The sequence below is a fragment of the Crassostrea angulata genome, chromosome 5 (assembly GCF_025612915.1).
Source record: "Crassostrea angulata isolate pt1a10 chromosome 5, ASM2561291v2, whole genome shotgun sequence".
Lineage (NCBI taxonomy): Eukaryota > Metazoa > Mollusca > Bivalvia > Ostreida > Ostreidae > Magallana > Magallana angulata.
In genome coordinates, this window is record NC_069115.1 from 52,442,543 (window position 1) to 52,467,668 (window position 25,126).

A 25,126-nucleotide genomic window follows, 5' to 3' on the forward strand; every position below is an offset into this window, starting at 1 on the left:
ACATACACACAATTGATTTAAGGTTATATGAACGTATGAACGATGTAAAATCATTAATTAATTATATGTAAGTATAAATATTTGCAAATGTATTTTATTTCCCTTAAATCAAGCTACAAAATAGCAAAAACGTAGGCTAAGAAATAAGTCTCAGTGGTTATCGCGTGACCTTAAACCATTTTCTACGTTGTAACAATTTTGTTTATTTCTTAATTGAACAGCAATAATTACTGCAATCACCTAAATGATGAATGATTCAAAACTGAAACAATTTCCGTACCAAAAGGATGTCAAGATACTTGAATTTGAAGACGCCCCTTATTGGCCACCCTTTCTGAATTATAAAGCTGTACTTACTCGATAAATATCTACCTCTTTCTTTTTTCATTCTTTATCTCTCCCAAAACTTACAGATTTTGATATGTCTATGTGAGGATCTTACGACATGTAGGTGCCTCATTTGAATTCTCTCTCTCTCTCTCTCTCTCTCTCTCTCTCTCTCTCTCTCTCTCTCTCTCTCTCTCTCTCTCTCTCTCTCTCTCTCTCTCTCTGGGTGATGGTTAACCCTAATCCTGATCGACCATGCAGACACAGGGAAATCGCTTCTGCATGTCATCTGCTTGGTCCCCCTGATTTTGACGAGTGCCGATATGTAGTGGAGAATTTCATCAGGGAAAGTGCGATTTCTCCACTTCACAGGCGGGCTCCAAATTTTGACATCGAGTGCAGATATTGAGGTAAAAGCAGAATTTCAACGGGTAAAATGCGATTTATCCACTTTACGTGGAAGGCCCCTGCTTGATTCATGTTCATGTATCTTCCCACCGAGCGCCGGGTATTGTCATTTCTTCCGATGGGTCTGTGGATCTGTGCTGCGAGTAAGTCATTGCTTCGAGAACCGGAGCAGACTTGCCGGACCATAACCGCAAAGCCTCTGCGGACAGGCCCTTCTTCCTCCGTCGTATCCGTAGCGCCGGCTCGGACAAGACGAGAATCACCACAGAGCCCATGCGGAGTCGGGCGTCAATGGGTACGTTCTGTGTTCGCTTCGGAGAAGGGTAACGCACCCGGAGCCGGTGAAACGAAGAATTTTGACCCTGGTTGAAAATTGACCCGGGGGTCATTTTTCCATGTTGAATATTGAGACCAAAGTTGTTGAATAAAAACCCGAATCCGTTGAAAATTGACCCGCAACGTGGAATTTTGATCATGAAACCGGTTCAAAATTCAACAGCAAAGAAGCATAAATTAACGAATCAATGTTTATAACTTGAGTTATTTAATTAAGAATTATAAGTTTTTACATAATTATTCTGTAGATATACATGTTTACATCATTCAACTGGGAGGGGGGGGGGGGGTGAAAATGAGACTTAAATGATTATTTTTTGAATTTACAATTAATCCCTTTAAATATTAAATAACAATTTTATTCATAATAAACTTTTCGCATATAATTGCTGTTTTGTGTGATATCTATATATTTTTTTAAAAATATGTTTTTGAATAATATTTGTATACATGGTTACACATTAAACTATTCAGTTCAGAAAAAAAAACTCCTTTTTTTTAAAATTCACTGGAGAAGTGTACACATATAAATAATTTAAAAACTTACAATACGTCATATTGTTTAATTTTGGTTTTACATTCACCCAATGAATTGAAACTTTGATATTGTTCATTGTATATTTTCTGGGTGGGTGAAAATACAAAATTAACAGTATACATGTTGAGATGTTTGTGTTTGCACCCACTCATGCAGTTTGTTAAAATTTTGTATTCACACCCAGCCAGCCAATAACAGTTTACAAAATGATGATACGGTAACATGTACTCTTTCGTGAACAGTGCTGCAGTAACTAAATATCTTGGAAGCCGATATTTTTTAGTGTTTTATTTGTTCCGTTAGGATAACTTCTGATGTAACTAAATATCATCAAATCGCTAATTTTCTAGGCATAAACAATTCTGCTTCATGGAATCTTTATCAAGTTAGCAACCTAATTTTTGTACAGGATGACAATAAAATAATTTTGCTTTAATTGTTTCTAGATTGCTTTGATAACAAATATTTTTTTTTTTTAAAATACTTACAGTAATTGTTTTCGTCAATAAATAGGTAAATTACATTTTTTAATACAAAGATTTTGTACAAGATCATCCAACAGCGTTGGAGTAGATGACTGGCCTTCCTATCACAGGCGCCTACATTGTTAATTTAAACGTGTTTTATTGAACGGAATGTTCAAATTATTGAATGGATTAGATAACAGATAAGCATATGTTAACCCTTTCAAACATACAAAGTCAAGAAGAAATTATCTATGGGCATAAGAATATGGTATTGCAAATTTAAAGAATATTATTGATGTAATATGTATAAAAGACGGGGGATACTTAAATATTAAATAATTATCTGAACATTTACCGTATATGGTTGTAAGACATATTGTTGATAGACATGCTTACTCACACCTACATTAACAAACCTATCACCTTCATTAATAATTGCAAATATACAAACCTAAGAATGAGATTTTCATGATCCAGCCCATTTGAAAAGAACAGTAATAAAATAAAAGGGAACTATATAACAAGTAAATATACATGTATAATACTTAAATAGGTTTAAAAAGTGTAACAAAAACACTTGGGAGCTCCAATATAACAACATGGGAAACAATTTTACCGTTTTATTTATTTCAAAAATCTGAACTACCATAAAGTATATAGATCATATGAAAATGTACACTAATGCCAATAAGTTGTATAAAAGGTTCGTTTCTTTGCTGAGTGTATCTTGGACATCCAGGGGGGGGGGGGGGGGGGAATCACACTTTGCAATCTGTCTCTGGAGCTTATTGTATCTTTACGTTGAAACCTTTTAGAGACGACTTTGTTGCCATCAAACGATTTGACACGTAGAACTTAAAGTCTCTGCTCTGACTTTAAGACGTATAAACCTCCTTTTAATTTAATTTTAAGGTGGTCACCTTTTTTAACAAAGTTCTTCCAGTCTACTGAGCATGAACCATTGATTTCGTTGGCACAGAACCTGCAGCAGAGTTATCAAACCCTATTTTAAGGCAACGCTATAAATAAAATGTGAAAATCTCATTCGTTTTCTCAACAAATTGTTGTGGAACGGACACCAAGGGCCTCCTTTAATATTTTTGGAGATTTTAAAATCTTCAATGTAGGACTGTCTGCAGCTGTGCTGTTCAAAGTGGTTAAAAGGACAATTTTTAATACTTGTGTGTGGAATTTGTAAACAAAAACATGCTCTTCTTTGACAACAGTTTTGCTCAGTATTTGGCATATACAATGCAGTAAGAGAAATATTTTAATTTTTGGTCAGCATATGTACAAGATGTCGGAATCAACGTTCTTACATGTATCAACCATTGATGCATACAAAATAGGTTGAACAATTTTGGGGGAAATGTTTTGAAATAATTTGTCATAAGGTCTTTGCTTACGTCTTTCATAGTTCGACCACCTATTCTAAATTTTCGAGCTTGAACATTCTCAATACAGGTATGCTTTGTTTTTTTTTGCTACTGGCTTCTCCTTTGTTTTATGTATAAGATCGTTTCCAAAATGTCGTGGCAAGCACCAACGTGGCGCTTGCACACACAAAAGAAACTGAGGCCTACATAAACTTTGTATTATTGCGAAGTTGTCACCATTGGGCTGTGAAGTAGGGTTAAATGTTAAATCATTTTGTTTGTAACATATCTGCTTGATGTGAGTTCACATTTCTTATCCATGGTATTCTTTTAAGCATATGTTGTGTATTGTATAAATTTTGATTTATTGATTAGTGTGGGTTTACCAAAAAGTTGTGTGTTAATTGGCATCCCACATGGTACTATGCAACGGCCAATGTTACCCAAATAGATCTTGTTTTTATTTTTCTAGCATTAGATTTTGTACATTAACAATTTATCATCAGTCATTACTGATACTGTATCATAGAAAACACTAACAATGACACCCCCACCCTCCGTTTACATTTTGCAATTAATTTTCATTAAGGATTACTCAAGTGCTTTGTGATTATCGCGTTTGGTTTTTTTATGTTTTGTTGATTGTTGCTTATTTCAGCACATCTAACATTTTCTTATGTAGCCAGTGGTCGAAATAAGCCAAGCTTGGGTCGTTGTTAAATATTTATAAATACAGAATAAACCTGAAATTTCGTAAGTAAACAAATAAGAATACAGAATAGACACAAATGACAAGACAATTAGACACAGACAAACATACACATTAGACAACGAAATGAAACAGTAATATTACAGTTTGAAATGACTTTAATTTATGACATGAAGTCTTACCGGGACAAACAATCCTAAGGCTTAAGTATATTGCTATACAGCTAGTTCTGACCCGTTCAAGCGCTAGACGAAGAGTGCCAGTCCGGTATAAGTTTTTTGCGGGGAAGGGTGCATGCAGAGTTAGTCACGTGACCCTATTGTCCAGTCTTGTCATTGTCCATGTTACAGAATTTAAAGCAATATGAGCTGTATTTTTTAGAATGTTATTTTGCTGCAAAAACTTGCTAGTATGATAAGTCTGCCTGTAACTTAAATCATTAATTTTTGTCAGGAGAAAGGTTTTTCTTATAAGGAATATATAGCAGATCAATTTTTGTACAGGGCGACAATAATTCAATTTTGCTCCAATTAAGGCTTCTTAATGGCTTTTCCCACAAAAACAGAGCCAACAGAAATTTTAAAACCATGATATTTTTTGTCATTTTAGTAGAAAATAACATTTTCTTTAAAAAAAATTACAATATGAAAATTGCAGCTCATATTGCTTTAAACTCTCATACATAATCACTCACTCTAAACACGTATACCAATCAAACACGCTAGCGCTGTAATTTAATATACAAATTATATAACTGGTTACACTTATTTTTTTTTACAAATTCAAAAGTTGACACTTAAACACTTTTTTAGATCATGCAACTTTCAGCTTAAAATGATTACGCCTTACATCATGATGTCAGGCAGCTATTATTTGATCACTGATAATACTACACTTAGTAATTGTTAACTTTGCATTTCCCGATTTTGAAAAATGCATACATATTTGTTTGTTTTCCCTAAATAGTCCATACTAGATTAACTTTCAAGTTACAATGGTTTGCAGCGCAGCATTTCATTTTTGTTCTTAGCTAAATGAGGACAATTTATTTTGCATTTTTTCTAATCTAATGTATAAATTACTATTTCAACCTTACAACTTTTAGTTAATATTTCTTTTGAAAAACAGATTCCAAACGAAAGATTCTTAAAAATACTGTAAAGTGCCTGGTATGGCTGTAATTTAATCTTTTGGGATCCCTGCTTTATTTGAAAATGACAAAGGGCAAAATCTGGTCTAATTGTTTCACTGTTTATGTAATCAATAATTTTTTTAATTACCTAATTTAAAAGAAAAATGTCTTCAAAACGAACTTGGCATTTACCGAAATTGGTCTTTTGAATTTGATATTTTGAAGTATGTTAGTAATACACCTCTACAGCGTTAAGCCTAATGTGAAAGAATGTAAATATTAAAATATGTGGTTTGTAACCTATATTTTGATAACAGTAACTTGTCTTCTATAAGATCCATTAAATTGTCCTGAAATTTTGACAATTTTGTGAATAAAACTTGACCATCAAAAAGCTTCTTCTATCAGGAAGACTTTTAGGAGAATGAACATATTTAAAAACACTGAAGTCACTCCATAAAATTAATATGATAAGCATGATGTAAAATACTTAATATATTAATATAATATGAGTTTCTAGATTTAAAAAAATATAATCACTTCTGTGGAACAGGCGTTTAAATTTCTTACTTATTATGCCCCCTTTCGAAGATGAGAGGGCATATTGCTTTGCTGCTGTCCGTCTGTCTGTCTGTCCGTCTGTCTGTCGGTCGGTCCACCAATAGTTTCCGTTCATTTTCTTTGCAAAGGCTGTACGTAATGAAATGAAATTTGGTATACAGATTTATCACGTTATCTTCTAGGTCAAGTTCGATTAAAGGTGTGATCAAGCAATTTCCAATAGAGTTATGCCCCTTGGACTTCCACTCATTTGTAGGTTTTGTTCATTTTCTTCGCAGAGGTTGCACGTATTGAAATGAAATTTGGTAAACACATTTATTATAATAATATCTAGGTCAAGTTTGATTTTTGGGTACGTTCGACAGAGTTACGCCCCTTTGACTTAGTAAAACTCTACTCATTTGTAGTTTCCGTTCATTTTCTTCATATATGTTTCCAAGGGCGGGGGAGGGGGGTTAGTGTTTCACAAACATCTCTTGTTTTATTTTTTTTTACCTTCATTCAGAGAGGGTGTTTTTTTAAAATTAAGATTGCAATTCTTCACTTTGTGCTGCTGTACTCTTTGATAACTAGATAATCATTACATCATTATCAGTAAAAACAATTTAGTCTTATATAATCAAATTTACAAGGCATGTAACAAGCTTGATTGTATGCCCTTTTTATTGGCCGTATGACACTTATTGCAATAGTATTATTGCAATCGATCAAATAGTTTACATGTTTAAACTCTTCTACATGAACTCTTGTTGATGAGGTGTGACATCTGCCTCTATTTTGCCAATTTTAAAAAAGTATTAAATCCAAACCATTTTTTTTGGGATAAAACCTTAAGCTGAGAATGTATATGACTTAAATCATGTTATTTTAGTCTGTCTAGATCTCAAGATATTCTTGCCGCATATTTTCTTAATTATTCGATATTTATAGGAATCCCTGGGTTCATACGAGGTTTTTTCTAATAGTAAGAAAAAATCCCAAGATTTACCCTAATACACGGCTAAAAATAAAAGGTATACGGGGTAAAACACTGTACGCTGTATGAATCAATTTGGAATTTCATGAAGTATAACTATAACTTTGAAAAAGATGCTTAAATATTATTTTATATCCTAAAAAAATCGTATTTTAATTTTAACGGGACAGAGAAAACGTAAAAATACAACGGTGACAGCAATAAATTAAATAGAGGCAAACGCTCTGAAATCACCTCTCCACACATGATCACAATCACACATAGGATACATAATCTTATCATCGGATTTTCATGAATGTGAAGTTTTGTTTAATAGGGTTTAAAACGTAACTTTAAGCATTACCAAACTTGATTTACTTGGTAATGATCAGAGTTTTTTTCGTGGAGGGGGTGGGTATTTAGATTCATTCTAATCACTTGTGTGCGTTGGCTTTTCTATACAAACATGGGATAATATGTTATATTCCGATATTTTGCATTGTATGGTCGCAAAACACTTTGCGTTCTTTGAAATCAAATGTTCAAATTGCTTGTAAGGAATTTCAATGTAATCCAAAGACATTTTTTTCAGATGTTTTCAATTTTCTATTTAAAAATAGTGCATACTGGAGCATTTAAATAGTTGCTAGTTGCTATGTACCAAGAAATGTAAAACAAACAGTACAAACACATGCGGTAACTTTACGTAAATGAGAGTTGTTTTAGTGTATTATTGAATAAGTTTTCTTTCAAAATTTACATGCCACGAATACTTTGCATGTGTGTATGGTTATTTTTGTGTATTCTTTTCTTAGCATTTTAAGAACGGAAATTATTTGGTTGGTATGGGCATGTTGTATTTAACATTTTATTACACGCATTACAGAATGACGATTTTTTTGCTCACACACTAAATCTATGTTAAAATTGTTTTGTCATGTAGATATACCTAATGATGAATATGTGATTATCATATATATATATATATATATATATATATATATATATATATATATATATATATATATATATATATATATATATAATATGCAGTTTGTGGAATTCACTCGTTAAAAAACCTTCATAAAATGTAACAGTGATAAGGTTTGTTGGCTCAATTCCAATAAAGAAGGTGTTAAAAAAAACCCCGCAATAGCATGCCCATGATAGAAGAATACATATTAATTGAACAGGTTTCCGTTACATTGGAATTAGGTTCTTAATTTTGTAGTTTTAATCTGAGTTCTGCAATCATGCATTAATATTGCAATTTGTTTTAAATTGGATATGTTTGTTCAGATAAAGCAAACAAAAATAGCCATTGATTCTTCAAAAGGCTTTTTTTTTTGGCCAGGTATAGGTTGTATTCCTTGTGCTGTGCCTTTGCGCTGTTTTGATCGCATCCGCTGGTATTCACAGGCCTCGGCTTTTTTTCTTCGTTATAAACCACATTCATCATCAAAATGAAAAAAAAATATTTACGTGGGAACTTGTATGAATTTAAAACCTCTATTTAAGTCGGCATATCTAGTTGTGCTCGTATTATCGTCGAAAACCACTCATGAGAGAAGGTAATTATTTTTATTACTTACGATCTATTAAAAGCAACATGTCTTCTGCATAAAATCCATAAAAAAACTGTCCATAATTTTTTGATTTATAAATATTTTGGCCATTTTTGATCGCAACCGCTCATGTACTTAGACCTAGTGATATTTTCTAACAATAAAATAACGCTCTGTTTAGGAAAACTTCATAGTGAGGTAATAAAACGAGTCCATAAATATAAAAATATGTTGTAGTTTACTTTGGACATATCTTATAGTCCATTATAATATACAGTAGGTTTTTCTAAAAAGATCATAATTCAGTAAGCAATTGTGCCTCAATCTTGAATGAATGATGTTAGTTATTCATACTATTACGATGAAGAAAATATATAAAAACGTTTGTATCATTGGTATTATTAAAAATGCTTCTTTGAAATTGACGGACGGATGTTTCTCCCCTGGTATCCGAGTTAAGTAAGTTCCATTGCTTTTAGCATCTGAATTTATTTTTTATATATATCGTACTTAACTCTTGGAGGTTTATGAGTATCTTCATTACGAGTGCTGTAGTGAGAAGTATCTTTTTATAAATACTAGCAATATCAATAAGATAGTGTTGTAAAAGATTGTAGTGAATTTAATGCATAGTCATAAGTTTCGCATTTTCCCCTCGTCTTTTAGCTAAAGATTTCGACCCCGTTTCAAAATTTAAAGATTCTGTAAAGGCCATAATTGGAAGACCCTTTACAATTCTTGCAGCGTGTAGCTGTACGTTTTCTACCTTTTCATTATCCGCTGAAGAGCAACCGTCCCAAAAAATAGTAGCATATTCAAAAAAAGGTCTTACAAAGGTTAATTATAATGCCTGAAGTAAATTTAAGTTTCTCAATTAGTCCTAGTTATTTGCAAGCTATGTTTACTTATCATTTATATACGTATACACATACATTTCAAGTCATTAGAAAATGTTAGACATAAATGTTTCTGAGAAGAAACAGTATCAAACTAACAATCTTGAAAAAAACCCAAACAATTCTGTCATTTTATTATGTTTTGATATATGTATGTTATGTTTTAGTATTGAACAAAAATTACATGTGAAATATATTTCATGCTTTTTTATTTCAAGTTTCAAGCATGGCTATTTTGACAATTTAAATTTCATATGACTTTATATAAACATTATAATCGGGATATTTTTTTCATATTTTATTACGCGGTTTTAAGTCTTATTATTATTTAACCTGTCCGCTGATATTTCTCTAAACGCAATACTCATGAAATATACGAAAGGTTGTTAAGTAATAGATATTTTGTATTATTTTACTAGCGTTTAACTTCTTAATATCAACGAGTATCTGTAATAGCTTTAAATAGATTGGAAATTTTTAGTCACGATCCTAACTGAGATACAACATGCAGTGAACCATGTCAAGCTTAGACAGACACATCGTGTTGAACAGCCACGGGTTAATTCATAATAAAATATACCCATTTGTTAGGTTACCAATGTAAATAGTAAATAACAGAAAAATAGAATGTTACCAAAATCGTGCCCCTTTAAACACATGGCTCCAATTTTTTTTATCTTCTTCTTCTTAAACACCGAACAGGGCTCCTCAAAGAACGTTATTGCTCTGGCGCATGACAGGGCAGTCAAAATTTTTTATTGACAATTTTTAAATTAAGGCGAATGAAAGTTTAAAAACATTGTCTAGTCATGTTGAGTTAGGCTAAGACCTAATAGTCTGGTGACAATCTGCCTAGCAAGACCTTAAACTTCACAAATGTTGCTTATTTTCCTGATTGGAGATGGTTCCACTGCCTCATCGTCTTTTGATTGAATGTGTGTTTACTAGTAAATATATCCATCATTAGGTAATAGTATTGTCCTCAAATGGTGAGATCCCTGGTCCTTGTATCCCCTGCAGTAATATAGATAAAATATAAAGTTGTTAAGAATTAATTATCTTGTGTTATTTTCTAATGTTTAACTTCTTCATGGCAACGAGTGTCTGTAATAGCTTTAAATAGATTGGAAGTTCTCAGTCACGTTCTTTATTGAAAATACAACGTGCAGTGAACCATGTTCAGCTTAGACAAATGGTGTTGAACAGCCGCCAGTTAATTTTTAATGAAACATACCCATTTGTTAGGTATATTTCTCGTCATAATTTAAGTTCAATGCTCATGTAATAATTATTTTCAATAATGCTTTATCTAGCACAAAATAATTATTATTTATCATTACAAAACAGTTGATAAGAAAAGTCACATAAAATTATCAAACAGATAAGTTCTGCCTGTTACTATTATTTAAGGAAATATTTTCTCCAAAAACAGTCATTTAATTCATGCAATTGAAGTTACAATCTCGGGTTTAAACATGACTTCAAAGTTTTTTCTCCGTCTTCTTCTTCAAAACACTGAACACTTAATAGAACGTTAATGCTCCGGCGCATGACAGGGCAGTCAAACACCTTTTATTGACAATTTTTAAATAAAGGCGAATAAAAGTTTTAAAACATTGTCTAGTCATGTTGAGTTAGGCTAAGACCTAATAGTCTGGTGACAATCTGCCTAGCAAGACCTTAAACTTCACAAATGTTGCTTATTTTCCTGATTGGAGATGGTTCCACTGCCTCATCGTCTTTTGATTGAATGTGTGTTTACTAGTAAATATATCCATCATTAGGTAATAGTATTGTCCTCAAATGGTGAGATTCCTGGTCCTTGTATCCCCTGCAGTAATATAGAGTATTATATAAAGTTGTTTAGAGATAGATATCATGCGTTATTTTTCTAGTGTGTAACTTCTTAATAGCAACGAGTGTCTGTAATAGCTTTAAATAGATTGGAAATTTTCTTTCAAGTTCCTAATTCAAAACACTGAACAAGGCTCTTTAAAGAACGTTAATTCTCAGGCGCATGGCAGGACTGTCAAAAAATTTTTATTAACAATTTTTAAATAAAGGCGAATAAAAGTTTAAAAGCATTAGCTAGTCATGTTGAGTTAGGCTAAGACCTAATAGTCTGGTGACAATCTGCCTTGCAAGACCTTAAACTTCACAAACGTTGCTTATTTTGGGTATATTGGGTATAATATAAGGTTGTTTAGAAATAAGTTGTGTTATTTTCTAGTGTTTTTTCTTAATAGCAACGAGTGTCTGTAATAGCTTTAAATAGGTTGGAAATTTTCAGTCACGTTACAACATGCAGTGAACCATGTCAAGCTTAGACAAATCGTGTTGAACAGCCGCCAGTTAATTTTTAATCAAACATTCCCATTTGTTAGGTATATTTTACGCCATAAATTAAAATCAATGCGCATATAATAATTTTTTTTTTAATATTGCTTTACCCAGCACGAATTACAAAACATTCAATAAGAAAATTCTCATAAAATTATCGAATAGATGAGTTAGGCCTGTTAGTTTTTTTGAGCGGAAGGTTTTCTAGAAAAACAGTCATTAAATTCATGCAATCGTAGTTACAATATCGAGTTTAAACATGGCTTAAAGGTTTTTTTTTTTATTCTTTTTCTTCAAAACACTGAACAGGGTTCTTTAAAGAACGTTAATGCTCAGGCATATGGCAGGGCAGTCAAAAACCCCCTTTTTTTTTTTTTTTTTTTTTTTTTTACAATTTTTAAAGAAATGCGAATAAAAGTCTAAAAGCAGTGGCATTTACCGGTAAATACATCATTAGGTGATAGTTTTTATGTCAAACGGTGTGATCCCCTGGTCCTTGTATAAATCAACGGTGAGACCCCTTGCAGTAATAAAATGCCTAGGTGATATCTTAACTTTCTCAAGGATTATCTAGTACATCATTGTTAGTGTTGCCTTGGATCTTTGTAGATTCAGGATCTCCCTATGAGATGGTCTAGATGGCTCCAGGGGAGTGGTCTCGGTGGTAGTTGACTAAGAATCGAGACGACAATCTAGTTATGCGTGAGCGCTCATCTACATGTATCTTGAAAATAAAAGGAATCTTTATGATAAGAATCCTAAAATTTATAATTTCGCCGTAAAGAAGAATAATGACCCCTGTAAAATAATGACCGGGGGTCATTTTGTTTATCTAATGGATCGATGAAGAATCTTTGTTAATAGGATTTGACAAAACCAATACCGGATTTGATTTATTCTATGTAAACTTTCATACATATTTTATAATGAAACGGAGACAAATATTGTGACTGCAAAAAAGGTATTTTAGAGCTAAAAATTTGTTAGATAGATAAATCGAGCAATAATTTCTAACAATGGAGTAAACTTTTCATAATTTTGGTTTATTCATTAATTCTGGGTGCTGAACTTTCATTCCCAGTTGTTACTTGTATTAGGAAAGTTTAAACGTCAAGGCAAGTATAATTCATGACCAGTGTAGTCTTTTCTCTCATCTTCAATAAACATAATTTTCCTTGTATAGATTAGTGACTTTTATCTCGAAACAATGAGATGAATATAACTCGTTGTATTGAGAACTTTATCTCGATCTGATACTGTGGTTTCATCAATATTCTTTGAATACCAATTTCGTTGATAAGTTGATCCATGAAATTAAATGTTCATCGAAGAGCAATTTCTAATTACATTTTGTATTGATAGAGTCATTGGCCACGAATTTACATGTCCTTGAAGCTGTGATTTTCACTTTATCCACGAAAATTGAAACCTTTATAAATAAATACAACCACAGTATATCAGTATCTTGTTATATTAAGAAAGGATTTTTATTTTCTGGAATATATCCCTTCTTTTACTGTAGGTTTATTTGAATATCAGTTATAATTTTAAGTTACTTGTAAAAATATTGTAGAGGCTATTTTACCTGATTGTAACAAGAAATGATATTAAAAAACAAAAATTCATTAGGAGGTCATTATCATACAGGGGTCACTTCTCTTCATGTAGGTTGAGCTCATTTTATGAAAATGACACTTTTTCTTTAGGCAAAAAGGTCATTGTTTTACGTAGAATAATGAGCGAGGAATCAATTTTCAACATTGAAAATGACCCCCGGTCATTATTCTGAGGGGGTCATAATTCTGCTTTACACCGTCTCACATGGTAAAATTATGAGAGCAATAATAAGTGAGTATAGGCATAATTTTTCAGAAGTAGCCATTATATAATGAGATTTCATTTTAAGGATAATATTCCCATACTAATGAATTGAGTGGTGACTTATGACCGCAATTTTGTTTTATCAGTATCACTTGGGCATACCTCGAAAATAATAAATGAATAGCGTAATTGTTGTAAAATGTTTTTTTTCAGCTGATTGTCTACATGAATAAGATGTTCCTGAAGAAAGACTGGATTTTACATAGGACATAAGATAAAAGCATTCGCAAAGCGTCGTACCGATAATCTGTAATTGAAAAGCAGTAGCATCAACAAAAAATACAAAATACAAAGGTAAAAACATGTTATACATATTGATTTTAATAGTTTACAAAGGATAAATTGAAAGTTGTGGAAATTTTTCGGGTTTCGTGGATTTAATAAAAGTGTACATCTGTACTGTCAAAAATGAAAATAAACAGCAAGACAGATTTTATTATGATGTATGTCCAATTCAATTCAATTCAGGTTATTGCCCTAAATTATAAAATTGCTGTTTTTATATTCATCAGTGGAACAAGAATTTTAACAAATATTTACCAATATTAGAATAATTGGGCTGTTTTAAACAAATTAGGTTTATCTTAAAATAAGCTTGATTTTTTTACGGGAATAAATATTTGATATTTGACACATATATTATGTCAACAGATGGATATGTCCAGCGGAAAAAAATCTTCAAAATCTACAAAAACCAAACTCCAGGAAATTATAACTTTTTGTGAGTGCTCCGGAAAGAATGCAAAACAATTAATTCTCACGAGCATTAGAGACAAGATTGATGATCTTTCAGACAATTTTGCGTTACTTATAGATGTCATATGGATGTCTATGAAAGGAATTGATAGCAAGGACGATAAATATGTGATTATAGACATCATGAAAATATTAAGCCAGGTGCTTGAACTGTTAGGATTCGCATTTCCCATTCTTAGTCTAGGTTCATATTTTGTAAGTCTGGTGGCTATCTTTCTAAAAGTCATATTTGAACGCATTGATTTGAAGAAGATGCTAAAGCCTGAAATTTCGACAAATGATGCAATACCACACGAATTGGCAGGTTTAGCTGAAAGATTGAGAGGAACTGCGAATTTCATCGATGGAGTTGATGAACAACAGCATGTCACTGCAGCTACTTTACAAAGCTTGATTTCTAATGATGGTATACACATTGGAGTAGAACTATTAGGAAATTTGAAAAGCCGCATTATGACTCTCATGTCTGGTGGAAAAAAGGATTGGTGTATATGCCTAGAGTTTTTGAAAATGTTCGTGAGAATTTCCACCTTGCGCCATGCTCTTCTTTTTAGAATGATGACATGTTTGGAAGCAAAAGATTACAGTAGATGTATTGTCAGTGCATTGCAGAAATATATTGATATAGAAAAAAAAGAAAACCAAACTTTTTTGGCTTTTTTCTCATCGCCATCTCTAAAAAATGTAGGTGTATTAGCATTTTTCAACCCTTCAGATGAAAAAGAACTTTTAACATATCTAGAGCAGCTACATCTGTCTTTTCAAGATTTACAATCAGTGTTGCATGACCAAATTTTTCTAATCACGCCAGAAATAAACCAGAATGACCTTTTTGGAAGACCAACTGCCTCTGCTACTGTAAGAGCAATGAAAAGTTCGACGAATGTTCAGAACGTAAGAATCAGATTTAGATTCAAGGCTATTGAAAATGAATTCAATCTTTTTTACATCCAATCCGAATATTCGGATGAATATGTCTATATGAAAAAAAGTGGCTACTGCAAATACAGCAAATCAGTTCAAGGACAAGACAATGCCAAGTGGCGAGTTAATCTCGTACAGGACACAAAAGAGGAAGAGGGAACTCATTCTTGTTTTACACTTTGTACCAAACAATGGCCAGAGAAATTTGTTTTCATGGAAAATACCTTTTTCAAAAACGCTAGAGGGCTAGGAAGAAATTCAAAACCCAGTGTCGAATGTTTGTTTACGGTACGTTTATTATGTTTGTTTTATCTTTCAATTTTACCCTACCCTGCTTGCTTGGTAGGTCATCTAAGAATATAATTTAAAAAGTGAAAATCTGTATTCTCTATGATATATACAGTAGTTGGCAATGCGCAAGTTCAAAAAATGACTGACGTTCATATGGATCACGTTATTAACAATTTCAAAATGAGTGAAAATTTCTATCGCCCCACTTTTAATATTATATTATATACTATTTAACATCAGTTTAAATCGTTGCCACTCTCGCCATCTTTTTAAAATGCACAACTGTTCATTGTAGGTGAAAGACAGTATACATACTTTTAGTTAATCAAATTTGGGGGTGGTGGTTAGGGGGAGGTCTTCTATTTGTTTATAAATATATATATATATATATATATATATATATATATATATATATATATATATATATATATATATATATATGTAACCGTTCTTGGACGAATAAAACAAAACACCAAGACGATTGTAGGGTTCTATATTATATATATTCTGAGCGTTACGTCGCATTAATCGTTTCACCCTAAAACAATACATAAAACATATAAGCACACCACTATAACAACACAAACATTATAGACATCACAAACATGTATAATATACATTTACTTATAGGTCAATTATATCGCTTTACATTTAATCGCAATACACGATAAATCTGAATTTTATGTTAAATAATATTTCCAAAGCTTAGAAACATCACTCAAATATATAGATTATATTAAAACTATTTACAATAATGAATTTCAACAAATAGTTACCAATTTATGGAACTAGGTGCACGACACTGCATATACGTAGTATCAATCAGCGGATCAGGCTCATTATATGACTTGACCTATTTATAATTTATACAATATATAAGATCTTGTCTACTATACAATTAAATATATAAGACATATACTGCTCACCGATATTTACATTGTACTGTATTCAAAACGTTCACTCTACACACTCATACTTATATATTAACTTTACTTATTTATTTTAATCTTTAACCTATAAAAGTTTTGAATTGTATTTATTTAAAGAATTATGTTTTAAAAGAATAACTTACAGGTCTGAGTCTGTATGCTTTATCTCAGTCTGAAACACACCTGTCTGGCTAGAAGTCTTGGTTGCAATTAAAGAATTACAGAACCAGAATACAAAAGAATATCTCCCGCCAAACTCTATCAGTAGTGACCAATACTGACCAATCACAAACCGTAAATATAAAGATACCTATCTTCAAATGGAATAATCCAAACCACTGAAATAAATAACCTAAACTGACTATACCATTATTTATAATAGGGGTGTTTAAGTTTACACACACTTGTTAGTATTAGTGCAGCGCAAAGAGTGAAAGATGGGAAAAAAAATGAATGAATACCGGTAACTAATACTAAAAATAAAACTAAGTCAAACTATCACACACACATAAATATATATATATATATATATATATATATATATATATATATATATATATATATATATATATATATATATATATACTTTCCATTCAAACTAATTATTTTAAGAGTTTTAAGAGGAAATGCCGAAGATGTAGTACAAAATACCAGCCTCAAAATCGGGGGAAAATCTTTATAAGGGGCAAGAAAACGCAATCACGTTTTGCAGAGTTTGTTCTATAAACAAACTGTATAACATTTTTTTTAAAATATACAATTTAATATCCAGTCATGCTATACATATACATCATGCTTCAAATTGTACGAAAAAATTTGGCAGAGGGTAGTTTTGCACAAAAGAACCAGTCAAAATTTTGAAATAAAGGGAAAACCTGATCATGGGGTTTTGCCGGTTATTTGAGGGGTATAAATTGCTAGAATAGCATTGCATTCATTTTTGGATGGATAAGTACATGTCCATTTAATTGATATATGGCACACTAGTACCGGTAGCACATTTTATTAGGTAAAGAATGAAAATGCGAAACTACCAAAATTTTCGGTTTTGTGCTTGATAAAGATAGTGGATTTAGAACACGAAATGCCTACGACAAAAAGGTGATTGACCCCCACTAATTGGTGATACATACAAGGCCTTTGTAGTTTATGACATTTGCTCGAGACAGGAGCACCTACTTCTCTTAGATCAAGTAAAAATACTACAATACCCTCATTTAGATATTTAGCAATAGCTATAATACTTTACAAAAAATAATATTATGATTTCTTAATAAAGATTTCTGAAAAATTTTCCTAAAATAAATTCACAATTTTTGTTCAAATTTTAAAATGCTGAGAAAGACAGTCAAATCACAGTTTATCTATAAACAGTTTATAAAATAGGTCAAAGTTCACAGTCCAAAGATACAGTAACTTTCACACGGAAACTTTAGTGTTTAAGACGTTGCAGAACTGAATAAAAACGGGTTGACCTTTTCAAGATTGGATCTACCAAGGACATTTAAAGACAGGCTTTTCCGCGTTGGTCTGACCCTGATCGTCTGACTGAATGAGATATTGACATCTTATTGTGCCCAATGTCTACATCATTTACTTTAAGTACGAATTCTTAAAATTCTCTAGTCTTCTGTCCTTTCAGTTTTATACTTATAAAATCTAGCATTTGACTTGTAGAACGACTCTGTGCCTTTACAATATTCTTGCAGCCGATGATGGTTTACCATCTTTGGATAACTAATAAAATCGGCAAGAATAGAAAATCATCGAAGAGATTTAAAACCAGGTCATGAAAGAAAACACAGTTGATCTCTTTGTAGTTGTATTTTTAGTGTTATATCTTTAATAACAGTACAAGTAATAGCTTTCCAGAAAGCTTGACTGACTAAACAAAAATATTCAAAGGAAGCATGCTTGTATCAATTAGGCTATCTTATTAGAAATGAATTTTAATTTTCGCTGCTGATCATAAATTTGTAAACGAACGTCAGTCTTTTTCAACCATATGAAATATAAAAGGGTATACAAACACGTATTAATTTGGAATGTTTGTGGGGCAGCCTCATTAAAATCATTTTGAAAAGCAATTAAAAAAGTGTGAATTCTCAAATTCATAAAAAGCGCTAACTGTAACTTAAATTAGAATTTCTTATATGCAGTTTCATTTATTACACGTTCCTACAAAAGTGGAGGGGGGGGGGGGGGGCAAATCCATAATATTTCCCTTCCATTATATAAATTTAAAAAAAGTGCCTGCTGCAAAAAACAGAAGCAGCCCCCCCCCCCTCACCCTAACCCCCGATGCTCCGTGCCTCTGATGTAAACACACTGTGTGCTCTGGAGTATATGCATGATCTAAACGGACTCGTTCACTAATCCGCGCCAAAAACTAAATAATTATGGCTCGAATTCCTGCTTTACCATTCACGTAACGGCTGAGATTTTGATCCAATTGCTTGAATGAACTCATCCATTGGCAAAGATCCATGGAAAAGGAATCAGATGAATTTTTTGACATTTGTTTTGTAACAGCTACATACATGTATACTATACTTTGGATCGGATGTTTTAGAAGAAATCTACCAAATTAACAAATACACTTGATTAGTAATTGTTAAATGTAGTAGTGTACATTAAATAAAACACGCGATTTATGCTCCCTTTTTAAGATAAATGAAATCGCCCAACTGAACAAAAATCGGGTCCCACCCCGCCTTGGCGCTTTAATTCTAGTAGACATTCCAGCTGTTTAAATATGTATTTGTTTTAATCCATACTGATGATTCTCTTGTTATAATGACAATCCAACATCCAATTATTACTTATAATGTACCGTATTAGACAATATGTTACAATTTGTTGCAATGACCCCCTCCCTTTTTTCCTCCGTTCAAATATGGCTAATCTATTCTTGAATCAGGAGTACACACGTCTACTGCATGGTGAACACCCTTTTACTTGTAAACTTTTGCTCGCTGTTGTTATTTCATCCTATATAACATTTTCATAAATTGTGAATTTAAATGCCGACACCTTAAACATGCATCGATTAATCTTTTTGTGAAATATCATGATGTTGCTTGCTCCCATTGTCTGCACTGTTTCGGAGAATGCAACTTTTAAACCTTCATGACGTCAGGCAACAAATCAAATTATTTGTTACGTATAGTTCAGTAGATTTTATCAAAGACGCAATTGATATACTGTTAGGCACATGCAGAGATTACATACTAGTAATTATACTAAATGAAAATAACGTGGAAATGTCGAACTTTGATATTCAATTCCTGAAATCTTATAAATGTGGCTAATGAAATCTGATAACGACCCATACATTATGATAAACACTTAATATTCAAAGAAGTTTCCTTATTCCTTATTAAAAATGTACTTAAACGAGGTTCCAGCAGCCATTTTGCGAACTCAAATTTAGCAGCCGACTGTATACTTTAACTTTGGACAGGAAGAGGCTAGGTTATGACGTCTTTTATCTAGTCAATCTTCAAAACATCTTTAATTAGGAGCATTGAATGTCATAAGAATTTTGGGTGTCAACAAGTATTTGAGCATTTAAGTACTCGACTATTACTCAGTCACGACGATTATCGGCTAAATTTTCATAGTCGAGTATTCGTTATAATGTGATTTAAATTCGAAGTATCTTATGTTTTTGGGGTTACGAATAAAAATATATACATGTGTGATGAGCTAGGATATAGTTATTAAAATGTTAGGGAGGTTGGTGTTAAAACGAGGCCCTATTGATATATTGATATATCTTTAAAAAAAACCAATCCTTATATTAAATGAAGTACTATATTTTTAATTTTCATAGATACAGATTTAAGTTATTCTTCTAATCATTTATTTCTTACTTGAATAATTTGATATCTTTTTTCTTGATCTTAAAAAGGATTGTTATCAACGAAGATTACCGTTAAGGCACATTGGTTACTGTATTTAATTTTTCTCCATATTTTATTGCAGCTGACTCCCCCGGGTGAGTCTCCAATTTTTGTGCAAGTCGCAAAGCCAGGATCACTGACAGTGACCGTCAAAGACGTGGATGAAAAAGTATAAACTTTGCTATCAGATTTAATATTCATTATTATATCACATTTTCCGAATTTTTATCTATTGAAAACAAATAACGAACATGGTTGAATGTACTCTTTAAAATCATTTTCTTGCTCAAAAACCATGGGAGCGCTCAACAAAATTTCAGTACCAATCAATAAGAATGTTACGGTTGCCTGAGAAGAACACAAACCGATATTGCTGTTCAATGGCAACTTAAAATCCTCTTTACGTTACAATAAATTACGTTAAAATAGAAACATAATTTTTGATTTGTGTTTTTAAATTTTTATTTCTTTTTGCTTCAGGCATCTGTCAAAACATCATTTTATGATACGGGAAAACAGACAATATCTTTTTTGGAAACAATAAGGAATTTTTTAAAAGAAAGAAAAATAGAGGTAGAAAGGGATATCAGGAAAATTAAAAAATACATCTGGGAAAACAAAGAGGATCCATTAAATGCAATTTTGGAAAGGGTCGCAGAAGCCCTAGTAAAATTAGAAGGAGACAAGGTTACCGAATCGGAAGTTTTAATTGGGCTTGTGGAAATGCTTTCAATCAGTTTTGAACTTTTTCAAAATCGAGAATTTCTCTATGCTTCCATTCTTCGACAAGTACTAAGAATATGTGGTTTGGTCATGAGTTGTTTTTGGCAGATCAGCTACATTGTTTCTTTCCAAAGCAGTTACCTGGAAAACGATCAAAAAGTGGCCATAGATGAAACTATTTCAAAAGTACAAAACTTCGCCTCTTACCTTCACGAAATTGAATGCGCCGCAAATATATTTGAAAGAGACATAGTCGAGATGAAACGGAGTGGCGCCTTCTGCGAAGAATTGTGTCAGACACAATTCAGACACTGGACAGAAAAGAATCCAATGCTAATCGGGACATATGCGAAGATGAGCATTTTACAACAAACCGTCCTTTGGCAAATGTACGCTGTCGCAAAACAACCAGGTCATAGCGACAAAATTGCAAATCATTTGCACAGCATAATTTTTTTTCAAAAGGACAGGGACGTAAATTTCTTTAAAAAATATATTAAAGGGACAGAACCGGTGTTTGTCGGCAAGTATTTAACTTGTTTAGGCTGTCAGTTACAGGTGCCCGTATCAAGGAATGTTGACAAATTAACCATGATGCAGAAAAACAGAAGAATGTCTCTGGTTTTTACTCCTCTCCTACAGGCAATGCTCTTCAAACATGCTGATTATAGAAACGAGAAAGAAAGAGAGTGGAAAGAAAAGACTGGAACATAAGTTATCATTACATGTTATTTTTCATTAACTCCAAAGAACATAGTTTTAAACTATAATATGATTTTATACCGCCGTAAGATCTCTTCCATTATAACCTTGCAAATTTAACTTGCGCATTTGTAGCTTTCACAATTCAATTGATGTGCGTGGGACTATTTTGAACTAATTTTATATAACAACAGGCCATATTAATTTCATGCCGATTGTTGATGTCCCCCGTAACCTATAATCAAGGGACGTATACACGATTTGAAAAAAAAATGATTTTTTTCTATTGTTATTGTATAGAATGGTTGATATGGGTTTTTTAAATGCTTCAACAAAATTGGTATGTTATACAATGAGATACAGTCGAGATACAGAGATTATTTGTTTTTTTATAAACAAAGTTCGAGTCTTGTTGTTGTGTACACATGTGATGTAGTTATATAAGATTCAATCAATTCTTACTTTCTGTTGCTGTTGATATAACTTATAAATGGAAACACCGAACAGTCAAATTTTTGCCAAACATGAAAAATGCCAAAAAAAAAAAAGTTTTAAATTGAAAAAATATAAAACATGAAGTAAAATGTATAAGTGGATAAAAATAGGCACATACAAAGTTAACATACACATTGTCTAGCATTACCTGTGGATGGTTAAAAAGATTCTTTACTGCGTCTGATGACATAAAGTTGCAAGATCCGATACTGTACTGGCAATTGGAGTTTTTAATGAGAAAATACCTTCAATCTTTTGATTTGGTGTTTTTTTTTTGGAGATTTGGATGTAAATACAAACAATCAGCAAAAATGAACAAAAGAGATGATCACCAAGCACTAGTGACATCTTGAATAAAACATAAATAACCAGATTGAACGGAGAAGGGCTGATCATTACCGTCTTCTATGACACAAAATAAGTGATTACTGATGTTGGATTGGCAATGCGCAATATCATATGCTTGGACTGCAGTGTAGTTTAAGTCAGATATTCTGAGATATAAACAAACGCAAGGCGTTTTGCTGTATTCATGTTAACCCGTTTTTCTTAAACAATTGGGTGGTTTTATTTATCTTAAATAGGGTGCATTTTAAGATTAAACAGACTTCAGTAGGTTAAATATATAGTGTAATTATTCATTTGTTAAATCCTTTTCAAAACATTGACTTAAAATATACATCTGTATTGTTGGTTTTTGGGATATTAAATTCCTCTGCTGACCGGTCACACCCGCCATGTGCTCTTTGTCGTAATCGAGGAAAAAACGTTAAAGTCCGTAGACAATTAGGTGAATAATTTTGATTTAACAATTACTTTGGAATCATTAGATTCCGTGGGGGTAATTTTCGTGGATTGCTTTAATTTTACAGGTTCGTGGGGACGTAATTTTGTGTATTCGTTTGTATCTTCAAAAGGAAATGTTATTTTATTACCCAATTTCATTTATTTTCATTAATGGTTGAAGTCCTTATGAGTTGTAGAGACTTATGCAATATAAAGAGAGGTTATTAATGTTGATCAAGTCACAACCAGAACATAGTCAGTATCTTTGCTTGTTACTTTGGAAAATGTGAAATGGAGTCTGAACCAACCTTATGTATATATTATCATTCACTAATTGCTAATGTTTCTGCTTCTTATTTTGCAACGTGATTTATAAATGTACAATTTTGAAAACGATGCCATATAAAACAAGATATATGATTCACTTAGTTAAAAAATCTTACACTGTAGTTTCATCAATATTCGTTGAATACCAATTTTCGTGGATTTCGTTAAGTTGATCAACGAAATTAAATGTTTATTGTAATTCAATTTCAACTTACATTTTGTATTGATAGGATTATTGGCCACGAATTTACGTATCCTTGAACCTGTGATTTTCAGAAAATCCACGAAAATAGAGACCCACGAAAATTAATGAAACCACAGAACTATTTATTTCATATTTTTGCAATACAGATTTACCATATTATTTCTTCGAACAATGAAACAAGGGTAATTAAAAAAACAAAAACAAAACTACCACATCTTTTGTGATGAGCTGACTTACTTTTAAATAAAAGCTTGTTCTTCTAATCAATTAACAAGTAAAAAAAGTCGTTTATCAAAATTAATGCTCTTAGGTTGGTTATTTTTTTTTTTTTTGGTTGCTACTTTTATGAATAAAATGCTATTGATTTATTTATCTAGTTATTTACTATATCATTAGTCATCTTATGAATTGATTAAATGTTTTGAAGAATAATGAATTAACCCGCAAACCTTTTGAAAAAAAAATTATGAATAAATGTAAAAAGAAATACAGATTTAAACGTAATTTTAAACCATTTTGATAAAGAAATGTTTGAGTGAGTGTGTATTTTTAAACGATGATTTTACATTTAAATGACCGGGCTCTGACACAACAAAGGCCCCTACACTGGGGGATAAAAAAATTTCAGTGTCATCTCCTAGTGGTATAAAACTACCACTGTGAAAATATGGCTAAGTGGTCTTCTCTAGAATTTGAGATTCGGGTCCCTACTTATAGAACACTATTCAATCATTATAATGGGGTCTTAAACATTGGGCCCTGAAACATTGAGGGCCCCTACCCTGAAGGCTGAAATTTTCAGAGTCATCTACAAGTGGCATAACACTGCCACTGTGAACATACATGTATGATGGTATGGTCATCTCTAGTTTATGAGATATTGGACCCTAAAGAATATGCACTATAATCATTATAATAGGATTTTAAACATCGGGCTATGAAACATCGGAAACAAAATTTCTCTAAAATAGATGTTTAGCCTGTATAAAATTTGCATAAACAGACAGACTGATAGATTTATCAAAGGATTCTTAAAACATTTTCACTTTCAATTTTAGAACAGAGAATTATGCATATAACTGTATTTCTTGTAAAACCAAGTACTTTTTTAAATTAATAACCTAAATAAAGTTATATGTGTAATTCCATTACACACATGTTCAAATTTCAGCATTGTCTAAAAAAAATAATAAATCGGCAAAACGAAACCTAACCTGTACGGATGAATGCAAATATATGCAACCTTGGAGTGTAGAAACATTGATTTTAATCCTTACTGGATTTCCATTAATATATTTTTTTTTAAATCTTAACCAAAAACGTGAGGGAGAACCCCCACTATGGGGGACAAGCTACTATATAGTAGATTTTCTCCCCCGGGGGAAAGGCTACTATATAGTAGCTTTTCCGAGGGGAAAAGCTACTATGGGGGAAAAACTGCTATACAAATCCGGTAGCACATTTTATTAGGTAAAGAATGAAAATGCGAAACTAACCAAAATTTTCGGTTTTGTGCTTGAAAAAGATGGTGGGTTTAGAACACGAAATGCCTACGAAAAAAGGTTATTGACCCCCATTAATAGGTGATTATT

General features: G+C 32.1%; 1 protein-coding gene across 1 annotated transcript; it reads left to right on the top strand.

Moving 5' to 3' along the window:
- Positions 1–13,644: 13,644 nt before the first annotated feature.
- LOC128182744 (uncharacterized) lies at positions 13,645–23,857 on the top strand. Its single transcript, XM_052851485.1, has 4 exons — positions 13,645–13,785; positions 14,143–15,459; positions 20,379–20,465; positions 20,777–23,857. Exons 2-4 carry the CDS (start codon positions 14,143–14,145, stop codon positions 21,731–21,733), a joined length of 2,361 nt encoding a protein of 786 aa, XP_052707445.1. The 5' UTR covers positions 13,645–13,785; the 3' UTR covers positions 21,734–23,857.
- Positions 23,858–25,126: the final 1,269 nt, after the last annotated feature.